This window comes from Candida theae, assembly GCF_024610275.1.
Source record: "Candida theae strain CBS 12239 chromosome Unknown scaffold14, whole genome shotgun sequence".
Taxonomy (NCBI): domain Eukaryota; kingdom Fungi; phylum Ascomycota; class Pichiomycetes; order Serinales; family Debaryomycetaceae; genus Lodderomyces; species Lodderomyces theae.
This window is the reverse complement of record NW_026261482.1, coordinates 216,568-233,025: the sequence shown is the minus strand read 5'-3', so window position 1 is coordinate 233,025 and position 16,458 is coordinate 216,568. Positions and strand designations below refer to the sequence as shown.

Sequence of the window (16,458 nt, the reverse complement as noted above, 5' to 3'; positions counted from 1 at the left end):
ATCAATTATCGTGACAGCTCCTGCCGAAAATGCAACAACCTGCGTAGTATCCCAAAAACTTCTGCCAACTTTCAATGAAACCCACATCACAACCCTCTATTCTCAAGATTCAGTCCAACGTCGCCACTGCTCTTGTCAAGGTTTTCATAGTATGTCTCATGTCATCAAGTACCAACAACAACAACAACATCATCATCATCCTCAGGTACAATTGATTCATCCCAAATCTCTCAACATGACATATTCAACTGAGACAAATACCATTCTCCGATTCCTTCAAGTTGGGCCGATGACTTTCTATTCAACTTCATCGTCATCCGTTACACGATGCCATCCTCTTTCAGAGCTGAAAGCCCACGCACCTGCTTTGGGAGCATTCTTGAGTGGTGGTGCAGCAGTTTTGCACAATCTTTTCGTGCTGCTATGCTCTTTACTTTCATGAGGAAACCAGCGCCTAAGCCAACTAAAATATCCGCCCCAGGGCCTTCTCAAATCACAAGACCTTGGTTGGAAATAATCATCCAAAAATCCACGCCGTCCAAAATACTGACCAGTAAATGGGTCAATTTCCAATATGCCATCACTTGAAGGAGGGCAATACGAAGCAAGATTTTCAATATCTGAATCATCGACATCATCATCGCCTGCATCAATTTCAATCTTCGTATTTGAGTTTTCTCTTTCATCTTCACTAGTCTTTGAATCCGGAGACGATCCTTCAACACTTGATTGATCTGTACTGTAAACCAGAACCGTTTGCGCTTCTTCAGCTTCAGCGATGCTATCGTCTGGTTCTTCACTGGTACTGATCTCTGGCTCTTCAACACCACATGCTTCTGGAACCTCAACAGGATGGCGAGCAATTTGAACAACATTGCCACTCTCAATCTGACTCACCAGAGAAGCAGCTTCACCCGTTGTTCCACGAGTCTCGCGCTTTACCCTTGGCTCTTCCTCAAAAGACACATGCAGAGCTTTTTTGGCTTTGTGATTGAACTTGGATTCAGTTTTCAAATATCCGCAAAGTTTCCGGCAAAATTTGCTCTTTTTCGGCACAGCAGTCTCGTCGCTTGCTAGGTCAATACCAAAGAAAGGTTTATCGCCAGATGGAAATTGGGGACTCAATACCGGTTGCGCTCCCTCGACAGCTTTAATCGCTTCTTCCTCAATGGACAAGGGTTCATGCTCACCAACAGCAACACCATCGTCATGTGCAGACTCTGTCACAGCAGCCTGTTTTTCGTTTGATGTCATTGTAGTGCGCTTTTTCTCATTCTGATCCTCGTGTTTGCCTTTCTTGCAAACTTCTGTCACGTCTGCAGTTGCAGTTTCATTCTCACATCTGCTTTTGCTCGTGACATCGGAGGGGTAGATATCTTCATAGTCAGCCGTAGCGGAATCCAATGCGGTATCAATAGCACGTGCAGTCTTCTTCGATGCTCTATTGATTTTCATCAAAAATTTCACTAACTTAGGGTTCTCACCTCTAATGGAAGTTTCTGGGGTAGTAGGCTTTGATGGAGGAGCAACTGTTGTCAACTCAGCAATCTGTGACGTGGTATCAGCAACCACATTTTCAGGACTAAGAGCTTCATTTGCAAGACCAATAGCCTTGGTTTCAAGACAGGCAAGTTCACATTCAGGACAGAAAAGCTCACATTCAGAGCAGAAAAGCTCACATTCAGAGCAGAAAAGCTCACATTCAGAGCAGACAAGCTCACATTCAAGACAAATAAGCTCACATTCAGGACCGGAAGCTTCAACTTCAGAATCAATAGCGTCAATATCAAGAACAACAACTTCAATGATGGGACCAGAAACTTCACTTCTAGAGTTAACAGCTTCAACTTCACGTCTCATCAATTCCAATTCCTGCTTAGTCATGTCCAATTCCTGCTTCGTCATGTCCAACTCTTGCCTGGTCAATCCCAATTCCTGTATGTTCAATTCCAGTACCTGTTTTGTCAATTCAAGTTCCTCTTGGACTGCCTTCAATTGAAGTTCAACATTCAGACACTTTGACACTGGTGGCAATGTTTCAACTCCAAGTGGAGCATTCTCATTATTGCCAACCAGGGCAGCACCAATAGCATACTTGCTCTCACAATTTTCAAATGCAGCTGCACTGGCATCTTTGGAATCCAAAACACGGGGTGGTTCATCAACATGAGTGGCATTTGGCACATTTTCAGAATCATTCACGATCTCTCTCTTCAACGTAGCCAGTTCGCTGCACTCTTTTCCTGCACCCATGGATTTGGCATTCTTGCCTTTCTTGCTGAACAATGAATTCCAATGGTCCTTCAATTTGGGTTTCAGCTGGTTCGGTTCACTCTTTGCAACCAGCCCTTGTTCTTCATTTGCAGAACCAATGGATCCAGGCTTGCTGTCCTTTTGGAACAACGATTTCACTTGTCCGCTCAACTTGGATTGCACTTTCTTCACTCCACTACCAGTGTCATCCAATCCGGACGTTTCAACTGCTCCATTGTCCTGAACCTTGGCTTTCAACTTCAATGCATTGCCAACTTTTGTCAAATCTTGGCTCAACTTTGCCTTCCATTTGACTTTGGTTTCTGTGACACTTGCTTCACATGGGCCATTTCTAACAGGGACTTCAGGGACAGCACAGGCAGTTACAGGGCAAACCAAGTGGGATCCTCTTTCATCAACCACTTTCTCTTGATTCGCATTAATGTTGTCGCGTGGTTCTCCCAATTTTTTCTCTTGCAGCGATTCATCAGTGTTGCCAAATCGTTCACACAATGTCAAAGCAGGGAACTCAGTGCCAATCTTCAGCTTCTCCCACCTTCTGACTTTACGTGCATAGTCATCGTGACGACCATTCAAATCCAATTGGGCAAATCTGTTGCAAGGGAAACATATCTCTTCCTCAGTGGCTGCGTCGGCGTACACAGCAGCTTCGGTTTGATACTTGTTAGACGAGTCCGTCTTAGCAAAGTAGGAGCTCATTGCTTGGGAACTAGACTCAATCGCAGTGGTGGTAACATAAGTTGGTAACATCCAGTTAAATGATTTCTCACTTTGGATGTTGTCACGTCTTAATCCTCTACTTGAAACTTCTTGACTCAAGTCACACAATACATTCAAGCTTGGATCGACGGAGGGGGTACGCTCTTTAGGTTGCTTCATAATAAGATCGCACGGGGACATGTTACTGGAGAAGAAAGGAGAAGAAAGGAGAAGAAGAGGAAGAAGTGACATTTGGGGGGTTTTTGTGGCTAGATTTTTAGTGATATGCTTCAAAGAATACCAAAAAATTACCGCCAAAAATGGCAGCAGTAAGAGATATATGAGAAAAGTACTTAGGTATAGCCGTTGATTTAATAGATGTATCCATTATGTCTAATATAGGGGGCTCCAAGGAATATATGTATTGATTGAAAGAGGCGAAAGCGTCCAAGTTAAATCTACCACCAAGTTTTATTGAGTACAATACGATTAAGCCCAACCATAATAGAGAACACAAATATGCTTACACTTGTTTGTAATGCCTACCCCCACCCCTCAGTTAGAGAAGATTGAATATAACAAGTGCAAAACTGCATCTCTGTGTTTGCTTCTTCTTGTCTCTGTTCTGCTTTTGTGGATAGAGTGTTTTTGCAGCACTGACTGTAAACACAGAAAAAAAAAAGTAATACTGGTGACTTCTCACAAAATCAATTTGGTAGGGAAACGAAAGCTTACCACTTTCTAGGATGCTGCTTCAATACGACGTAATACAATCGCTGATCTGGCGAGTCATGTTCAATTGCCTGAACACAGTTGCAGGAATTGTATTCTTGATGTGAGTTCTCTTGCATGTAGGAAACACATACACTGCAAAACAACCCGACAAATACAAGTAGACAGGGTTACGTCTACAAAAAAGAGCCAAGTGACATAGTATTTATACATGCGTACAACCTTTGATCAAATATACCCTTTGAAGCTTGACTAATGGGCTGTGGTAGTGAGAAATTGGCAGCAAATATTGATCCACGTGATATATGCTAAGTCAATTATGTAAAATTACAGTCAACAGCATGGGGGGGCAGATCAATGCCGCATATCCATAGAGTGCAACAGTTTGCGCAACTTCTAGTTGACTTTTGTCGCCAGATCTGAAGCGAAAAGGTAATCAAGCATGCTTCAATTCCCCAATCTGAATAAACACCGAAGTAACGCAGTACAAACAGTCCGCAACAATGTGAATCACCTAGGCATTCGTTTCTCAAGCTCGCCCAATCTACTTTCAAGTCTGCTTTTGTTTGTTTCGAAAGATTCCATCAGAGTATCCAATCCGCGGTTCAATGCCTCCAACGATTTGTCCCAATGCTTCATATCCTGTGCCAAGTCACTAATAAACTGATTCAAATTACTGGAAAAATGTATGGACTCTTCCAACTCAGCATGTATCTGGTTTAGCCCTTTTATTCTCTCTGCAATCGAAGGAGCAATACCACAATACTTTTTCAAATCTGGTAATATCTTGTATAGTTCATCAATCTTGTCTGTCTTGGGTGTTGGTGGGTCTTCCCATCCAAATAGTCTCTTTTGCAATTCCAATTTTTCCATTTCCTTTCCTGTGGATTCGATCTTGGACTTGATGGACTCGAGGTTGAAATCCGCATGGTTGATGAGATCAAGGTGCCTGGTAATGCTATTCAATGAATGTTGAACTGGGTGCTGAAGTGAAGTGTCTATGCCCAACTGTTTTTCAAGTTGATGTAATTTATTTTCGAGACTCACGAGTTGTGCAATTTGTTGCAGGGTGGCTTTGGTTGGTTCAGGAGGCGGGATGAGAATTTCTTTGATCTTAAGCTCTTCTTCCTTCGGGAACACTTGTCTATCTGGTGCCGCATTCAAGGCTTGAAACATTCGTAGGAGATCTTCAGCTTTGTGGGATTCTGTGTCTGTGTCTGTGTCTGTGTCCTCGCCTTCCTCCAGCTCCTCTCGTTGGAGCTCTTCCAATTCGCGTTTTATTCTTGCCAATTTCTCATGCTTGGTTTCCTTTCTTGTACCAAGCGGAAAACGTTTATAATTCAAAGGATTTCTAGAAAGGTCATATTTGTCATTGGAGATCTCAATTTCGGAAAATTGAGTTTGCAATTGTGTGAAGTTTATAGCTGGCTCGGCATCCTCTTCCTGTAAGCTATTATGAATCTGATCTTCCGCTTCAACATCTGAGGATTCAAGCACCTCCTGACCATTGTAATCAATACCAGGTAGATCCCCAAATTTGTTCATCTCGTGTATCGTGTCTACTAAAAGATTTGATGATGATTCCTACTGCAGACGCGTTACGAAAAAAAAAAAAAAAGAAAAATAGTTCCAAGCCAAACCTTTATCACACAAAGTTGGTTAGTCTATTTGGTCACTATTTGCACTACATCTTCATCATGAACAGGATGGTTTAAACCACACTTCTGAGGCGAATGCTTGGCACTTGACCCCCAAACCAATGCATATTTAAACTGGTTCTTCATATCTCGATGGATGGAATCACAAACTTCCAAAATCGTACTTTTATTTCTCACAACCATTGGCTCTTCAAGATTGGGCAAGATACCTCTTCGCTTGGTGTATAGTCTCAACAAATCCAACTGACGCCAAATCTCCTCTTTCAAATCGTCAATACCTAAGTCCAACTCACATGACATGACCACTGTGTTTGGCTCTCTTGCCAATCTGTCACACTCTTCTAAACTAACAGCATCAATCTTGTTGTACACGTATAGACACTTGATATAAGTGACGTGCTGCTCATTGATAACGTCGATAAAATCATCAATTGTGACATTCTCGTCTCTTATCAATACATGAGCATTCAATATTTTGTAATCTTTTAGTAATGCAGTAACAATTTTCTCGTCAAGATACTTTGGCGGAATGATCGAGTTCATCTTGACACCTCCGGTCTTTTTCAAGGTGATTGAGACATTGGGCTTTGTTTTGTTTAGTCTAATACCCATTGACTCCAACTCATTCTCCAAAATTTGTCTTTGGTCTTCACTTTTCGTGGCATCCAAAACCATCAATATCAAATCTGAAGTCCTAGACACGGCAATCACTTGACGTCCTCTGCCTTTCCCCTGGGATGCAGCTTTTATGATTCCTGGCAAATCCACTATTTGCACTTCAGCCCCATTGTACTCCAAGATACCACCCACCGATGTCAAAGTTGTGAATTCGTAGTTAGCTGCCTCTGATTTAGTGTTTGTGACTTTTGACAAGAAGGATGATTTACCAACTGATGGGAACCCAATCAATGACACACGCGCATCACCTGCTTTTGCAACCTCAAATCCCTGACCACCTCCTGATGAACCTTGTCCTGGTTGTGGTTCTAGTAACTCTCTACGATACCGTGCTAATTTACCTTTTAGAAGACCAATGTGGTACTCGGTAGCTTTGTTTTTTTGAGTACGTGAAAGTTCCTCCTGAATCTGTGCTATCTTTTCTAGTATCCCCATGGTGTAGACGTTATGAATGTAAACAATTGAATGTACTGAGTCCTCCCAGTTGAGTTATGTCTATCTGGTGGTGGTGTCAATCGTTGTTGCTTTGGTGGAAAACAAAAAGAAAAAGAAAAAAAAAAAAAAAATAAAAAATCTTTTGGAATTTCTCATCCTTCTTTCTTTTGTGTCCTCTCCTTCACTCATCTCCCCAAAAGTTTTCAAATATTCCATCTCTTGAAGGGTGATTGAACTTCAACAAACCGAAAAACTTACTAGCCAACTATGCCAAAAGCAAAGAAGTCATACAGAGTAAATAGAAACAGTCCCATAGAAGTTTCCAAGGCAATAAACACCGGCTCATCTGCCAAACTCAAAAAGAAAATCAGAGACATTGAAAGACTTCTATCCAAGAATGACAAATTACCAGCCGACAAGAAAATCGAGTATGAAAGAGCACTCAAAGGTCTCAAAGTAGAACTACAGAACTCGCAACATGTCCTCAAAGCTAAACACAATGCTACGAAATACCACATGGTGCGTTTTTTCGAAAGAAAGAAGGCAATTAGAAAATTAAAACAGTTGCGTAAAGCGTTTGAGGAGGTGCAAAAGACTGAAGTACGGAAAGACATCAAAAAGGCTAGAAAACAGTTGAAGCACGGAGAAATTGATTTAATGTATGTGATGCTTTTCCCTAAATCGGAAAAGTATATCTCGTTATATCCCAGTGCCACCGATGAGGATTTGTCAGATCCTAATGTCAAGATTGGATTACGCAAGACTGAGGCTAGGAGATTGGAGTTTAGAAAAGAGGTGGAAAAGATGATGGAGGAGGGTAAAGTGCCGTTCACGGTGGATGATATACTCAGTGGTAAGAAGATTGATACTCATGCTGCAGCCAATGCTAGAGCCACGCCTAGTGAAGAAATTGATGCACCAGAAAACAAGGATGGGGACACTCAAGAAGAAGATGATTTCTTTGAATAGTCTAATCTTGTATGTACTTGAATTTTATAAAAGGGTTGTGTCTAGACTGTATTTTATATCCATAGCATCATTAACACAAGAAATGGTTACACTTCTGCCAAATAAATCACTTGGAATGTCAACTTCACAAGACACGATTCCCTTCTTCAGTTTGAGCCTAGGAGAAGCCCGCTTAAGTAAAAGCAACTCTTTACTGTCGTGAATGATCACAAACCACGATTCTCTTTGTGGTTTGGGGAAATGGGGACAATAAACCTTGAATTCGTTACTAAGTGGATAGTTATTGTGGATTAATGTCACTCGAGCAACCTCTTGTTCACTCTGTTTAAACTGTAAGTCTCCAGTTGGTAAATGGGATGCAATGTTCACGAATTGTCTCTTTGCCTCCTCATCGGTACTTGCTGGTGTTCTCGCATCAGTGTTGTTTTTACATACACCTATCTTCTCTGCAATTTTAAACAATTGACCCTTATTCATCACTCCCAAGTCTTTGAGAGTTACCTTTTCTGCTGTTGTAGTCTTTGATGTCAACTTCAATCCAGGCAATGTAGTAACTGGATCGTTGTCATACCAGCACCTCTGCTTTATACACTGCATCAATTCTGCAAACGTCAAAACCGCACTCAAGAACCCCATTTCGGCAGCTGCATCGATATAAGCTTGCAATATACGCAACGCTTGGTCCAAGATGGAAACGGTATCCTGACTATAATCAGCAATTGGCAATTCATCCCTACTCATAAATGCCTGCAACAACAAGTATGCCTTCACGTGAGGATCCCAAATGAACTCACATTCAAGGTCTTCTGCCGGGTATCTCATAGCTAGTGACAACTTCATATTTATCAACTCCTCCCCGTGTCTTGTTGCCAATTCATCGTACTCGGTAGCTTGACACAACAACTTCAAAGCATCTCTAAAACTCAAGTCGGGCTTGATGTTGTTGACAAAATTGCGCATGGTCAAATGAGATAGATAATAGTAGGAGGAAATGTGCAAGAATGGGGTTGGATGTAAATCCTCAGTTCCACCAGTATAAACACATTTTGACTCCACCAAGCTGTCAATACTCTTGTCAATAAGACCTGCCAAATACTGGGAAATACCATACTGGGAAACGTCCTCAATTCCATAGTACGTTGGATTATTATGAGCTCTCCTGTAAAGAAAAGTCCAAGTCAAAAAATCCATCGCTTCTTGTCTTGTTTTGATTGTACCCGCCGAGATCTCGGCACCAAGATGGTTATCCAATACTTTATGCAACGAAGATTCAACGGGGAATCCCAAATTCAAGAAATGTTTGTAAAAGATCTTCTTGGACTCCTTGGTGTATACTATAGCGGTACCACTTGTGTCAAACGCCGGTCTTCCTGCACGTCCCATCATTTGGAGAATATCCGTCAAGTCCATATCTCTATAACCCTCGATTTTGGCATCAAAAAACTGCGTTCCCTTAACAATCACAAGATGAGCTGGCAAGTTGACACCCCATGCCAAAGTCGACGTAGCAATCAAGATTTGAATCTTTCCTGACTCAAACAATTTGTGAGATATTTGACGATCAGATTCAACCAAACCGGCATGATGTAACCCCATTCCAAATTGCAACGAAAGTTTTAAAGTCTCGTCCTTGACTTTTTCCAAAACATCCTCTAATTCATAATCTGACATGTTCAAAAACCTCCTAGGATTAGACTCCATTCCACATAAGTGTATCAAATCCAACGCGGTCAATCTCGTTTGACGACGAGATGCAACAAAAATCAACACTGGCTTATCGGGAGAATGCTGCTTGATAGCTAAGAATGCTGGCTTATTCATTGTTTTCATCAATGGGCAAAATGCCAAATTGTCTGGGAAGCCATCAATGTACATTTGCAAGGGGACTGGACGCACCGATTGTGGGAAATTGAAAAGCCCATTTCTAACACCCAACCACCCAGCCATATCGAAAGCATTGGAAACAGCAGTTGACATACCAAGTAGTCTTATTGGTTGCTTAGTTTGTGAGGAGATATAGTTGACACGGCTCACAATCATTTCCAAAATGGGCCCACGATCGCTTGCCAACAAATGAATTTCGTCCATAATGACAAGGGACACCTTTTGTACGAATTTCCGAGTCTGCCAATTACGTGAGATACCGTCAAATTTTTCCGGTGTGGTTATAATGATATCGGCTTCTTTAACCTCATCTACACTGGGTAATGAGTCACCAGTCAACTCAACCAATTTGTGGCTACTGTTTTTGGAAATTCTATGTCTCCAATCATCAACTCTTTCTCGAACCAAGGCTTTCATTGGGGCAATATACACCACTTTGGACGAAGGGAATTCGTTGAAGGCATGCCATATAGCCAACTCTGCAACCAATGTCTTTCCAGATCCAGTAGGAGATCCGACAAATGCACTTTCGTTTGTATTGTACAAGGTGTGGAATACCATTGTCTGCATGGGGTTAAAGTACTTGAACTTTGACGAGTATATTTTTTCGATTTGTGGGTTCTTCAAAGCCGTAACCGGCAAGGGCTGCAAACGTAAAAGTTCCGTCTTCATCGTCTCATTTTGTGGTCTTATCAAGTGCTGGAACGAGACTGGGTGTATTGTCTCTGATCCAATCCAAGAATCAGACACAATCCTAACAATGATTTGCGTAGGAAGTGGATCGGATAAAGGAATCATGAAATCCAACTCATGAGGATTGTTCAACTGCCTCTTGTGCAAAATGAACTTCTCCACGTGCAAGACGTTGCTAGTATCTGACTCCTCTACACTAAGCCAAAAGTATTGAGCTTGTCCATGAAGCCTATCATCCCAATTGAAATCCGGTTGAAGCACAATATGAATTCTCATTACATTGGTTGTAATGGGGAAAATCTCCGAATCAAGTTCGATATAGGGAAATTTTCCTACAAGTTTGTACAAAACATTCCCCATCAGCTTATTGTGCACCATATCACCCAATTCTGCAGGTTCCATATCTCTAAGCATCTCCATGGACGGGTTTTTTGATCTAATGTTTCTCAAAACCGGTTCAGGTAAATCAAACTGCATCATGGGGTGCTCAAATGACCAAACACGTCTGTCTATAGACTTGCACAACGATAACATGATGTTCATCAATTTGCTCCATCGTCTATTCATGGCAATCAAGAACAAAGCACGGCATATTCTTGCCGAGTTTTGGGCAACGTAATTGGAGTCAGAGATCAATGCTGATTCTCTTATATTTGCTTGTGAGATGAAGGCTTGAAGTAAGATGTTTGTTTTCCCTTGTGGAGTATCAACGTTTGCTCCAATCTGGCATGGTGAGTCATCTTCCATCAACTGCTTCAACTCTTTTGCTTCTTCTTCTCTGAATTTGATACTGTCGAATTCGCTGCTCATACTTATCATCGATAATATGTCAGCCTCAGTTGCCAACGGATTAACCATTTGATTGAAGATTTCCACAGAGTTACTGAGCAAATAGAAATCTGACGCTATTCTTCCCAAGTCTTTTGGCATGAACGAACCAGTTTCGTCGTCATACACAATCATTTGCAATCCATGAAGTCTTTTGGCGCAAGATATAATCAACTCTCTTCTTCGATTTATCAAAAGTGGGTCATCTTGAATCTCCTGCCAGGCCATTCCATATGCAAATGGGTTTTTTTTCATTCTGGTGATCATGTAGGTGTATCCAAGCCATTGAACACCTTCGTCTACATTAGTCACAGTTCCCAATGAAATCTCTGCATTCAAATTGTCAATCAACTTCTCCTTCAACTTGGATTCAATTGGATGTTGTTGAGTCAACAATGAAACATAGTGATCGAGTTTGTCGCTAGTGGTACATAAAATACCAGTACCAAAGTTTTCATATTGCGGTCTACCAGCACGTCCAAATATTTGAATGACATCTGATATTCCCAAGTCCGTGAATCCACCTTCCTTTGGATTATACACTTGAGTTCCCTTGATAATTACAACAGCTGCTGGCAAGTTTACACCCCAAGCCAATGTCGAAGTACAGCACAAGACCTTGATGGCACCACTTTCAAACATTTTCTCGGTCAAATTTCGATCGCTTCGAAGCATACCTGCATTATGAGTTCCAAACCCGTGCGGAAATAACTCTCTCAATTCCTTGCTTCTATTCTTCTGTGATGCCTCTCTTTTGTACTTTTCGTAGTACTCACTCTCGGTGCAGTCGAATAAGCCCAATTCATTGTGATCCTGTGCCATCAGAATAAAGGTCCTTGCAGTGTTAACAGTTTCTTTTCGGGAATGAACAAACACCATGACTTGGAGTCCTTGACTGACGTATTCCGATAATTTTTCATACGATACTTTGTCAAGGTTTTCCCTGGCGGTTTTGGATCCAGACTTGCCACGCACTCCCAAAACTTGTTGTTGTAATGGGATGGGTCTAAATGACTGATCAAAGTAGAACATACCCACATTTCTGTTCACACCAAGAAAGTCAGCAACGTCCATATAATTTGGTAAAGTAGCGGACAACCCGACAACTCGAATCATCAGCTGAGTACTTTCAACTTGTCTTAAAGTACGAGCAACCAATGTTTCAATAACTGAACCACGATCTTCATGCAATAAATGAACCTCATCAATGATGAGTAGTTTCACTTTTGACACCAATTCACTATCACCTGTCAGTTTCCTGGTAACGACATCCCATTTTTCAGGTGTGGTGACAATAATTTGAGTACCAATTATTTCTTGTCTGCTCAATTGCATATCACCTGTCAATTCACGTACCTTGATACCTAGCCACTGAAGCTTCTTCGAGTACTTTTCCACAATTTCCGCCGCCAATGCTTTCAAAGGGGCAACGTACACAATCTTGAATTCATCATAATCGATATCGATAGTAACTTCATTGTCGCCACCGACAGTCTCCGTAACAAATTGTCCGATTGTGTGTAAAATTGTCAACAATGCCACATCTGTTTTACCAGCACCTGTTGGAGCACAAACAAGCATATTTTCGTTGCTATTGTACGCAACTGGATACACTAAACTTTGCACTTTGTTCAAGGTATCGTAGTTCTTGAAAGTCCCTTGACACAAAAAGTCTAAATCCCTAACTTTCACAAGCTGTTTCTTGGAGATCCATTTGTTCGGCAGCTCCTCCGGGTAGGGTATAATTAGTTCCTCGTTTAGCGGGTACGAATTTCTGGTTGTGCCTTTAGGTAGAACGAATTTTCCTCCAGTGATGGCAGCTATATTCACTGTATCCTGATTTTTGTAGACATGAGGGTATTTCTGGTACTCCGATTTCGGTAGTATTTGCTGGTTGGCGTTTCTCTTTTGATTTTCAATCAATAATTGTGCTCTATCTTGAGCAGAAAGCAAGCCTCGTTTCTTTGCTTCTGCAAACACTTGCTTATTTTGGATGATTTTTGAGATCAAATTGAACTCGTCAAATCCTAATATGTCAAAAAGGGATGACTGAAGTTGTTCATCACTAGTTGTGTCAGTAACCAAAGACTGAATAAGAGTAAATGTTTCCTGCTCGTCTTGCCCTTTGTTTAAACTGATCTTTGCACACTCATCTTGAATCAGTTTCAAGATCTGGATGTCATTGGACAGAGACCCCTCAAGCATACGCTTAAATGATTTGGTGGATACACCTTCAAACCGTGATAATATAGTATCCACGGGGGTATACTTTGCATGTTCGTTGTCGATAGTCGGTACCTTTGGTAGTGCTTGTTGTTGTTGTTGTTGTTGCTGTTGCGACTTCATGAGCTCCTGTAGCGCATCAACCATGGGTTGCATGGCTTGCATGTATGATTTGGTCGATGATACTGTATACGCAGACATGTCTTCGAACCTGCTTTGAGAAGAAGTATGGTGTGAATGTATGATGTAAGAGATGGCAATCCAATAATGAGTCAAGTGGAAAAAAAGAAAAATATAATGTCAACTTCGGAAGAGACTAGCAAAATTGGGTGCAATTCATATCGCATAGCTTAGAGTTTACAGGTTAGAAGCAAACTTTCTTCTAAATAGAGCTACTAGAACCACCACTATCCAATGAGGGTCCCTCAATGAGCTTAATCAAACTTTGAGGAGAATTCAAGTTCGTTCTTAGAAACCTACCACCACACGATAACAAGTTACACAAATAGAGATAAAAAAAAAGAAAGGTAAACAAATCGACAGAAGAGTTGTCGAAAGTTGTCTCTCTAACAAAAGGAACTCCTCAACTTGAGACGGTACAAGTATACATTACTGGAGCATAAAGTGTCTCTAATGACTTATCTTGCTCTTCGGGGTAACTTTTGTTAAAAGTGTATATGTATTTAATGGCTAGCAATGTGAATAATTGTGCATAGACGTAGAATTTTGAGCTAGAGCTAGCTGTCAATCAAACAACAAAGTGAAAGTAAATATCAATAAAATCATTAACATCGCCGTCTCCTCTTTTGCTTATACATAGACTGAGAGATCTCATTTGATGGTCAAGTGGGTGTGCTCCTTGTAAAAAAGGGTGATGCGTAGCAAAAACTTTGTAGGTGTGGTAGCACCTTCCTATTTGGGAATATCGACTCTTTTTTTTTCGAATATTTTGTTCAAATTCCGGAAAAAAAAATTGGAAAATACATATTAAGTTGGTTACCAGATATATATTTCTGTTTCCTAGCATAGTATAGATGTTAATGTAGATCAATAATTTAGGCTATTTCGAGTAACTTTTGACAAGCATGTGCTAGCTGAATTTTCACTTTGAAACAGGTACAGTGTCAAACTACGCAAATCTCAATGTATCTGTGTCCATAAGAAAGCTGAAAGGCTAAATTCTACTGTATTATGTTTGTGAGGAAATTATTTAACCCAATGAGTAGAAATTTATATCAGCTTAGTATACCCCTATAATAAGTAAGCGATTAGGCGACACTTTCAATAAGATTTTTTGTTATATTCTGGTACTAATTTATCTACTGATAAGAAATTGAAATGATTTCACAACAATACTCCAACTTTATCCCTCTTGGGTGCCCAACTAAAAAGACTCTAGTAGTATCTGTTCTAGGAATTACGATGATCGGACTATAATACTCTGCTTTCTAGTTGGCTGCAAAAAAAAAACATTACATCTCCTCTAGTGATTTTTTCTCTCCTTTGTACACGACTTTAGTATTTTGTTTAATTTTTTTTTTTTTTTTTTCTCGTCCTCCTCTTCTCACTCTTAGGATTTAGAGATGAGGTAGGAAATCTATTTTGTATCTAAGTAACTATTGAACTCAAACTAAGCTGTCATGGGCAAACACGCAATAGAGAGAAAGACTTCCAAAAAGTCTTCTATAGAACTGCCTAAGCATTCCAGAAAGAGATCGAGAGATGAATCAGACTCCGAAGTTGAGGTTGACGAGGTAGACACTGAACAGGCTGTTGATCAATTAGATGATGAGTTCGATGAGGTAGCGGGACTTCTTGGACAGGACATCAAGGATCCAGAAACGAAAGCTGCTGAAAAGAAGCAAGCAAAGGACGAGAAAAGATTGCAAGAGTTGACAAAGGCGAAAGTAGTGGAGTCAACTGAAGCGACCACTAACTCTGATAATGAATCAGACGACAATTACTCTTTTGAAAATGCCGGATTTTCAGAACCTACAATGAAAGCTATTAGAGAAATGGGCTTCAAGAAAATGACAAAAGTGCAAGCCAAAACGATACCCCCATTGTTGGCAGGAAGAGACGTGTTGGGAGCAGCAAAGACCGGATCAGGAAAGACATTGGCGTTTTTAATTCCAGCAATCGAACTCTTGTATTCATTAAAGATCAAACCTAGAAACGGTACAGCTGTTATTATAATCACTCCAACAAGAGAATTGGCACTACAGATTTTTGGAGTTGCTAGACAATTGATGGAGCATCATTCACAAACTTGTGGAATTGTCATAGGGGGTGCTGATCGGAGACAAGAGGCAACCAAATTGGCAAAAGGTGTAAATTTGTTAGTTGCTACACCAGGAAGACTTTTGGATCACTTGAAAAACACTCAGGGTTTCGTGTTCTCCAACTTGAAAGCATTGATTATTGATGAAGCTGATCGTATTTTGGAAATTGGATTCGAGGAGGAAATGAAACAAATTATAAAGATATTACCCAATGAAGACAGACAGACTATGTTGTTTTCAGCAACACAGACTACGAAAGTTGAGGATCTTGCTCGTATTTCATTGAGACCGGGACCGTTGTATATAAATGTTGTGCCAGAAAAAGATGTGTCCACCGCCGATGGATTGGAACAGGGGTATGTGGTTTGTGATTCAGACAAGAGGTTTCTTTTGTTATTTTCATTTTTGAAAAGAAATGTCAAAAAGAAGATCATCGTGTTTTTGTCGTCTTGTAACAGTGTCAAGTTTTACAGTGAATTGCTTAACTATATCGATTTACCAGTATTGGATCTCCATGGAAAACAAAAGCAACAGAAACGTACAAACACTTTCTTTGAGTTTTGCAATGCTAAACAGGGTATATTGGTGTGTACAGATGTTGCAGCTAGAGGATTAGATATCCCTGCCGTTGACTGGATTGTCCAATTTGATCCACCAGATGACCCAAGAGACTACATTCACAGAGTTGGTAGAACAGCAAGAGGTACCCAAGGAAAGGGTAAATCATTAATGTTTTTAACGCCATCTGAGTTGGGGTTCTTGAGATATCTCAAAGCTGCCAACGTACCACTCAATGAATACGAGTTCCCAACAAACAAGATTGCCAATGTTCAATCCCAATTGACGAAACTTATCAAGACTAACTACTTGTTGCACCAGTCTGCAAAGGATGGATACAGAGCATATCTCCAAGCGTATGCTTCACATAGTTTGAAAACGGTTTATCAAATTGATAAACTAGATTTGGTTAAAGTTGGAAAATCTTTTGGGTTTGATGTGCCTCCTAAAGTTAACATCACCATTGGTGCAAGCGGGAAATCAATCGAAAAGAAACACAAGAAACAAAAGAGAGACAAGAACTGAGTGTAAACAGCGGTGTATAT

The 16,458-nt window shown here is 40.7% G+C and overlaps 6 protein-coding genes across 6 annotated transcripts; 2 read left to right on the top strand and 4 right to left on the bottom strand. All coding sequences in view use genetic code 12, as the record gives it.

The window, feature by feature from the left end:
- Positions 1-297: 297 nt before the first annotated feature.
- KGF57_004974 (uncharacterized protein) lies at positions 298-3,174 on the bottom strand (the record flags this gene model as incomplete). Its single annotated transcript, XM_051754539.1, has 1 exon — positions 298-3,174. The coding sequence occupies one exon, from the start codon at positions 3,172-3,174 to the stop codon at positions 298-300; it is 2,877 nt and encodes a 958-aa protein (XP_051606654.1).
- Positions 3,175-4,215: 1,041 nt separating this feature from the next.
- KGF57_004973 (uncharacterized protein) lies at positions 4,216-5,250 on the bottom strand (the record flags this gene model as incomplete). Its single annotated transcript, XM_051754538.1, has 1 exon — positions 4,216-5,250. One exon carries the CDS (start codon positions 5,248-5,250, stop codon positions 4,216-4,218), a length of 1,035 nt encoding a protein of 344 aa, XP_051606653.1.
- Positions 5,251-5,369: 119 nt separating this feature from the next.
- KGF57_004972 (uncharacterized protein) lies at positions 5,370-6,476 on the bottom strand (the record flags this gene model as incomplete). Its single annotated transcript, XM_051754537.1, has 1 exon — positions 5,370-6,476. The coding sequence occupies one exon, from the start codon at positions 6,474-6,476 to the stop codon at positions 5,370-5,372; it is 1,107 nt and encodes a 368-aa protein (XP_051606652.1).
- A 267-nt stretch (positions 6,477-6,743) lies between these two features.
- Positions 6,744-7,445, top strand: KGF57_004971 (uncharacterized protein; the record flags this gene model as incomplete). The annotated part of the gene is made up of 1 exon (XM_051754536.1): positions 6,744-7,445. One exon carries the CDS (start codon positions 6,744-6,746, stop codon positions 7,443-7,445), a length of 702 nt encoding a protein of 233 aa, XP_051606651.1.
- Positions 7,446-7,469: 24 nt separating this feature from the next.
- Positions 7,470-13,274, bottom strand: KGF57_004970 (putative RNA helicase; the record flags this gene model as incomplete). The annotated part of the gene is made up of 1 exon (XM_051754535.1): positions 7,470-13,274. The coding sequence occupies one exon, from the start codon at positions 13,272-13,274 to the stop codon at positions 7,470-7,472; it is 5,805 nt and encodes a 1,934-aa protein (XP_051606650.1).
- Positions 13,275-14,713: 1,439 nt separating this feature from the next.
- Positions 14,714-16,438, top strand: HAS1 (ATP-dependent RNA helicase; the record flags this gene model as incomplete). The annotated part of the gene is made up of 1 exon (XM_051754534.1): positions 14,714-16,438. One exon carries the CDS (start codon positions 14,714-14,716, stop codon positions 16,436-16,438), a length of 1,725 nt encoding a protein of 574 aa, XP_051606649.1.
- Positions 16,439-16,458: the final 20 nt, after the last annotated feature.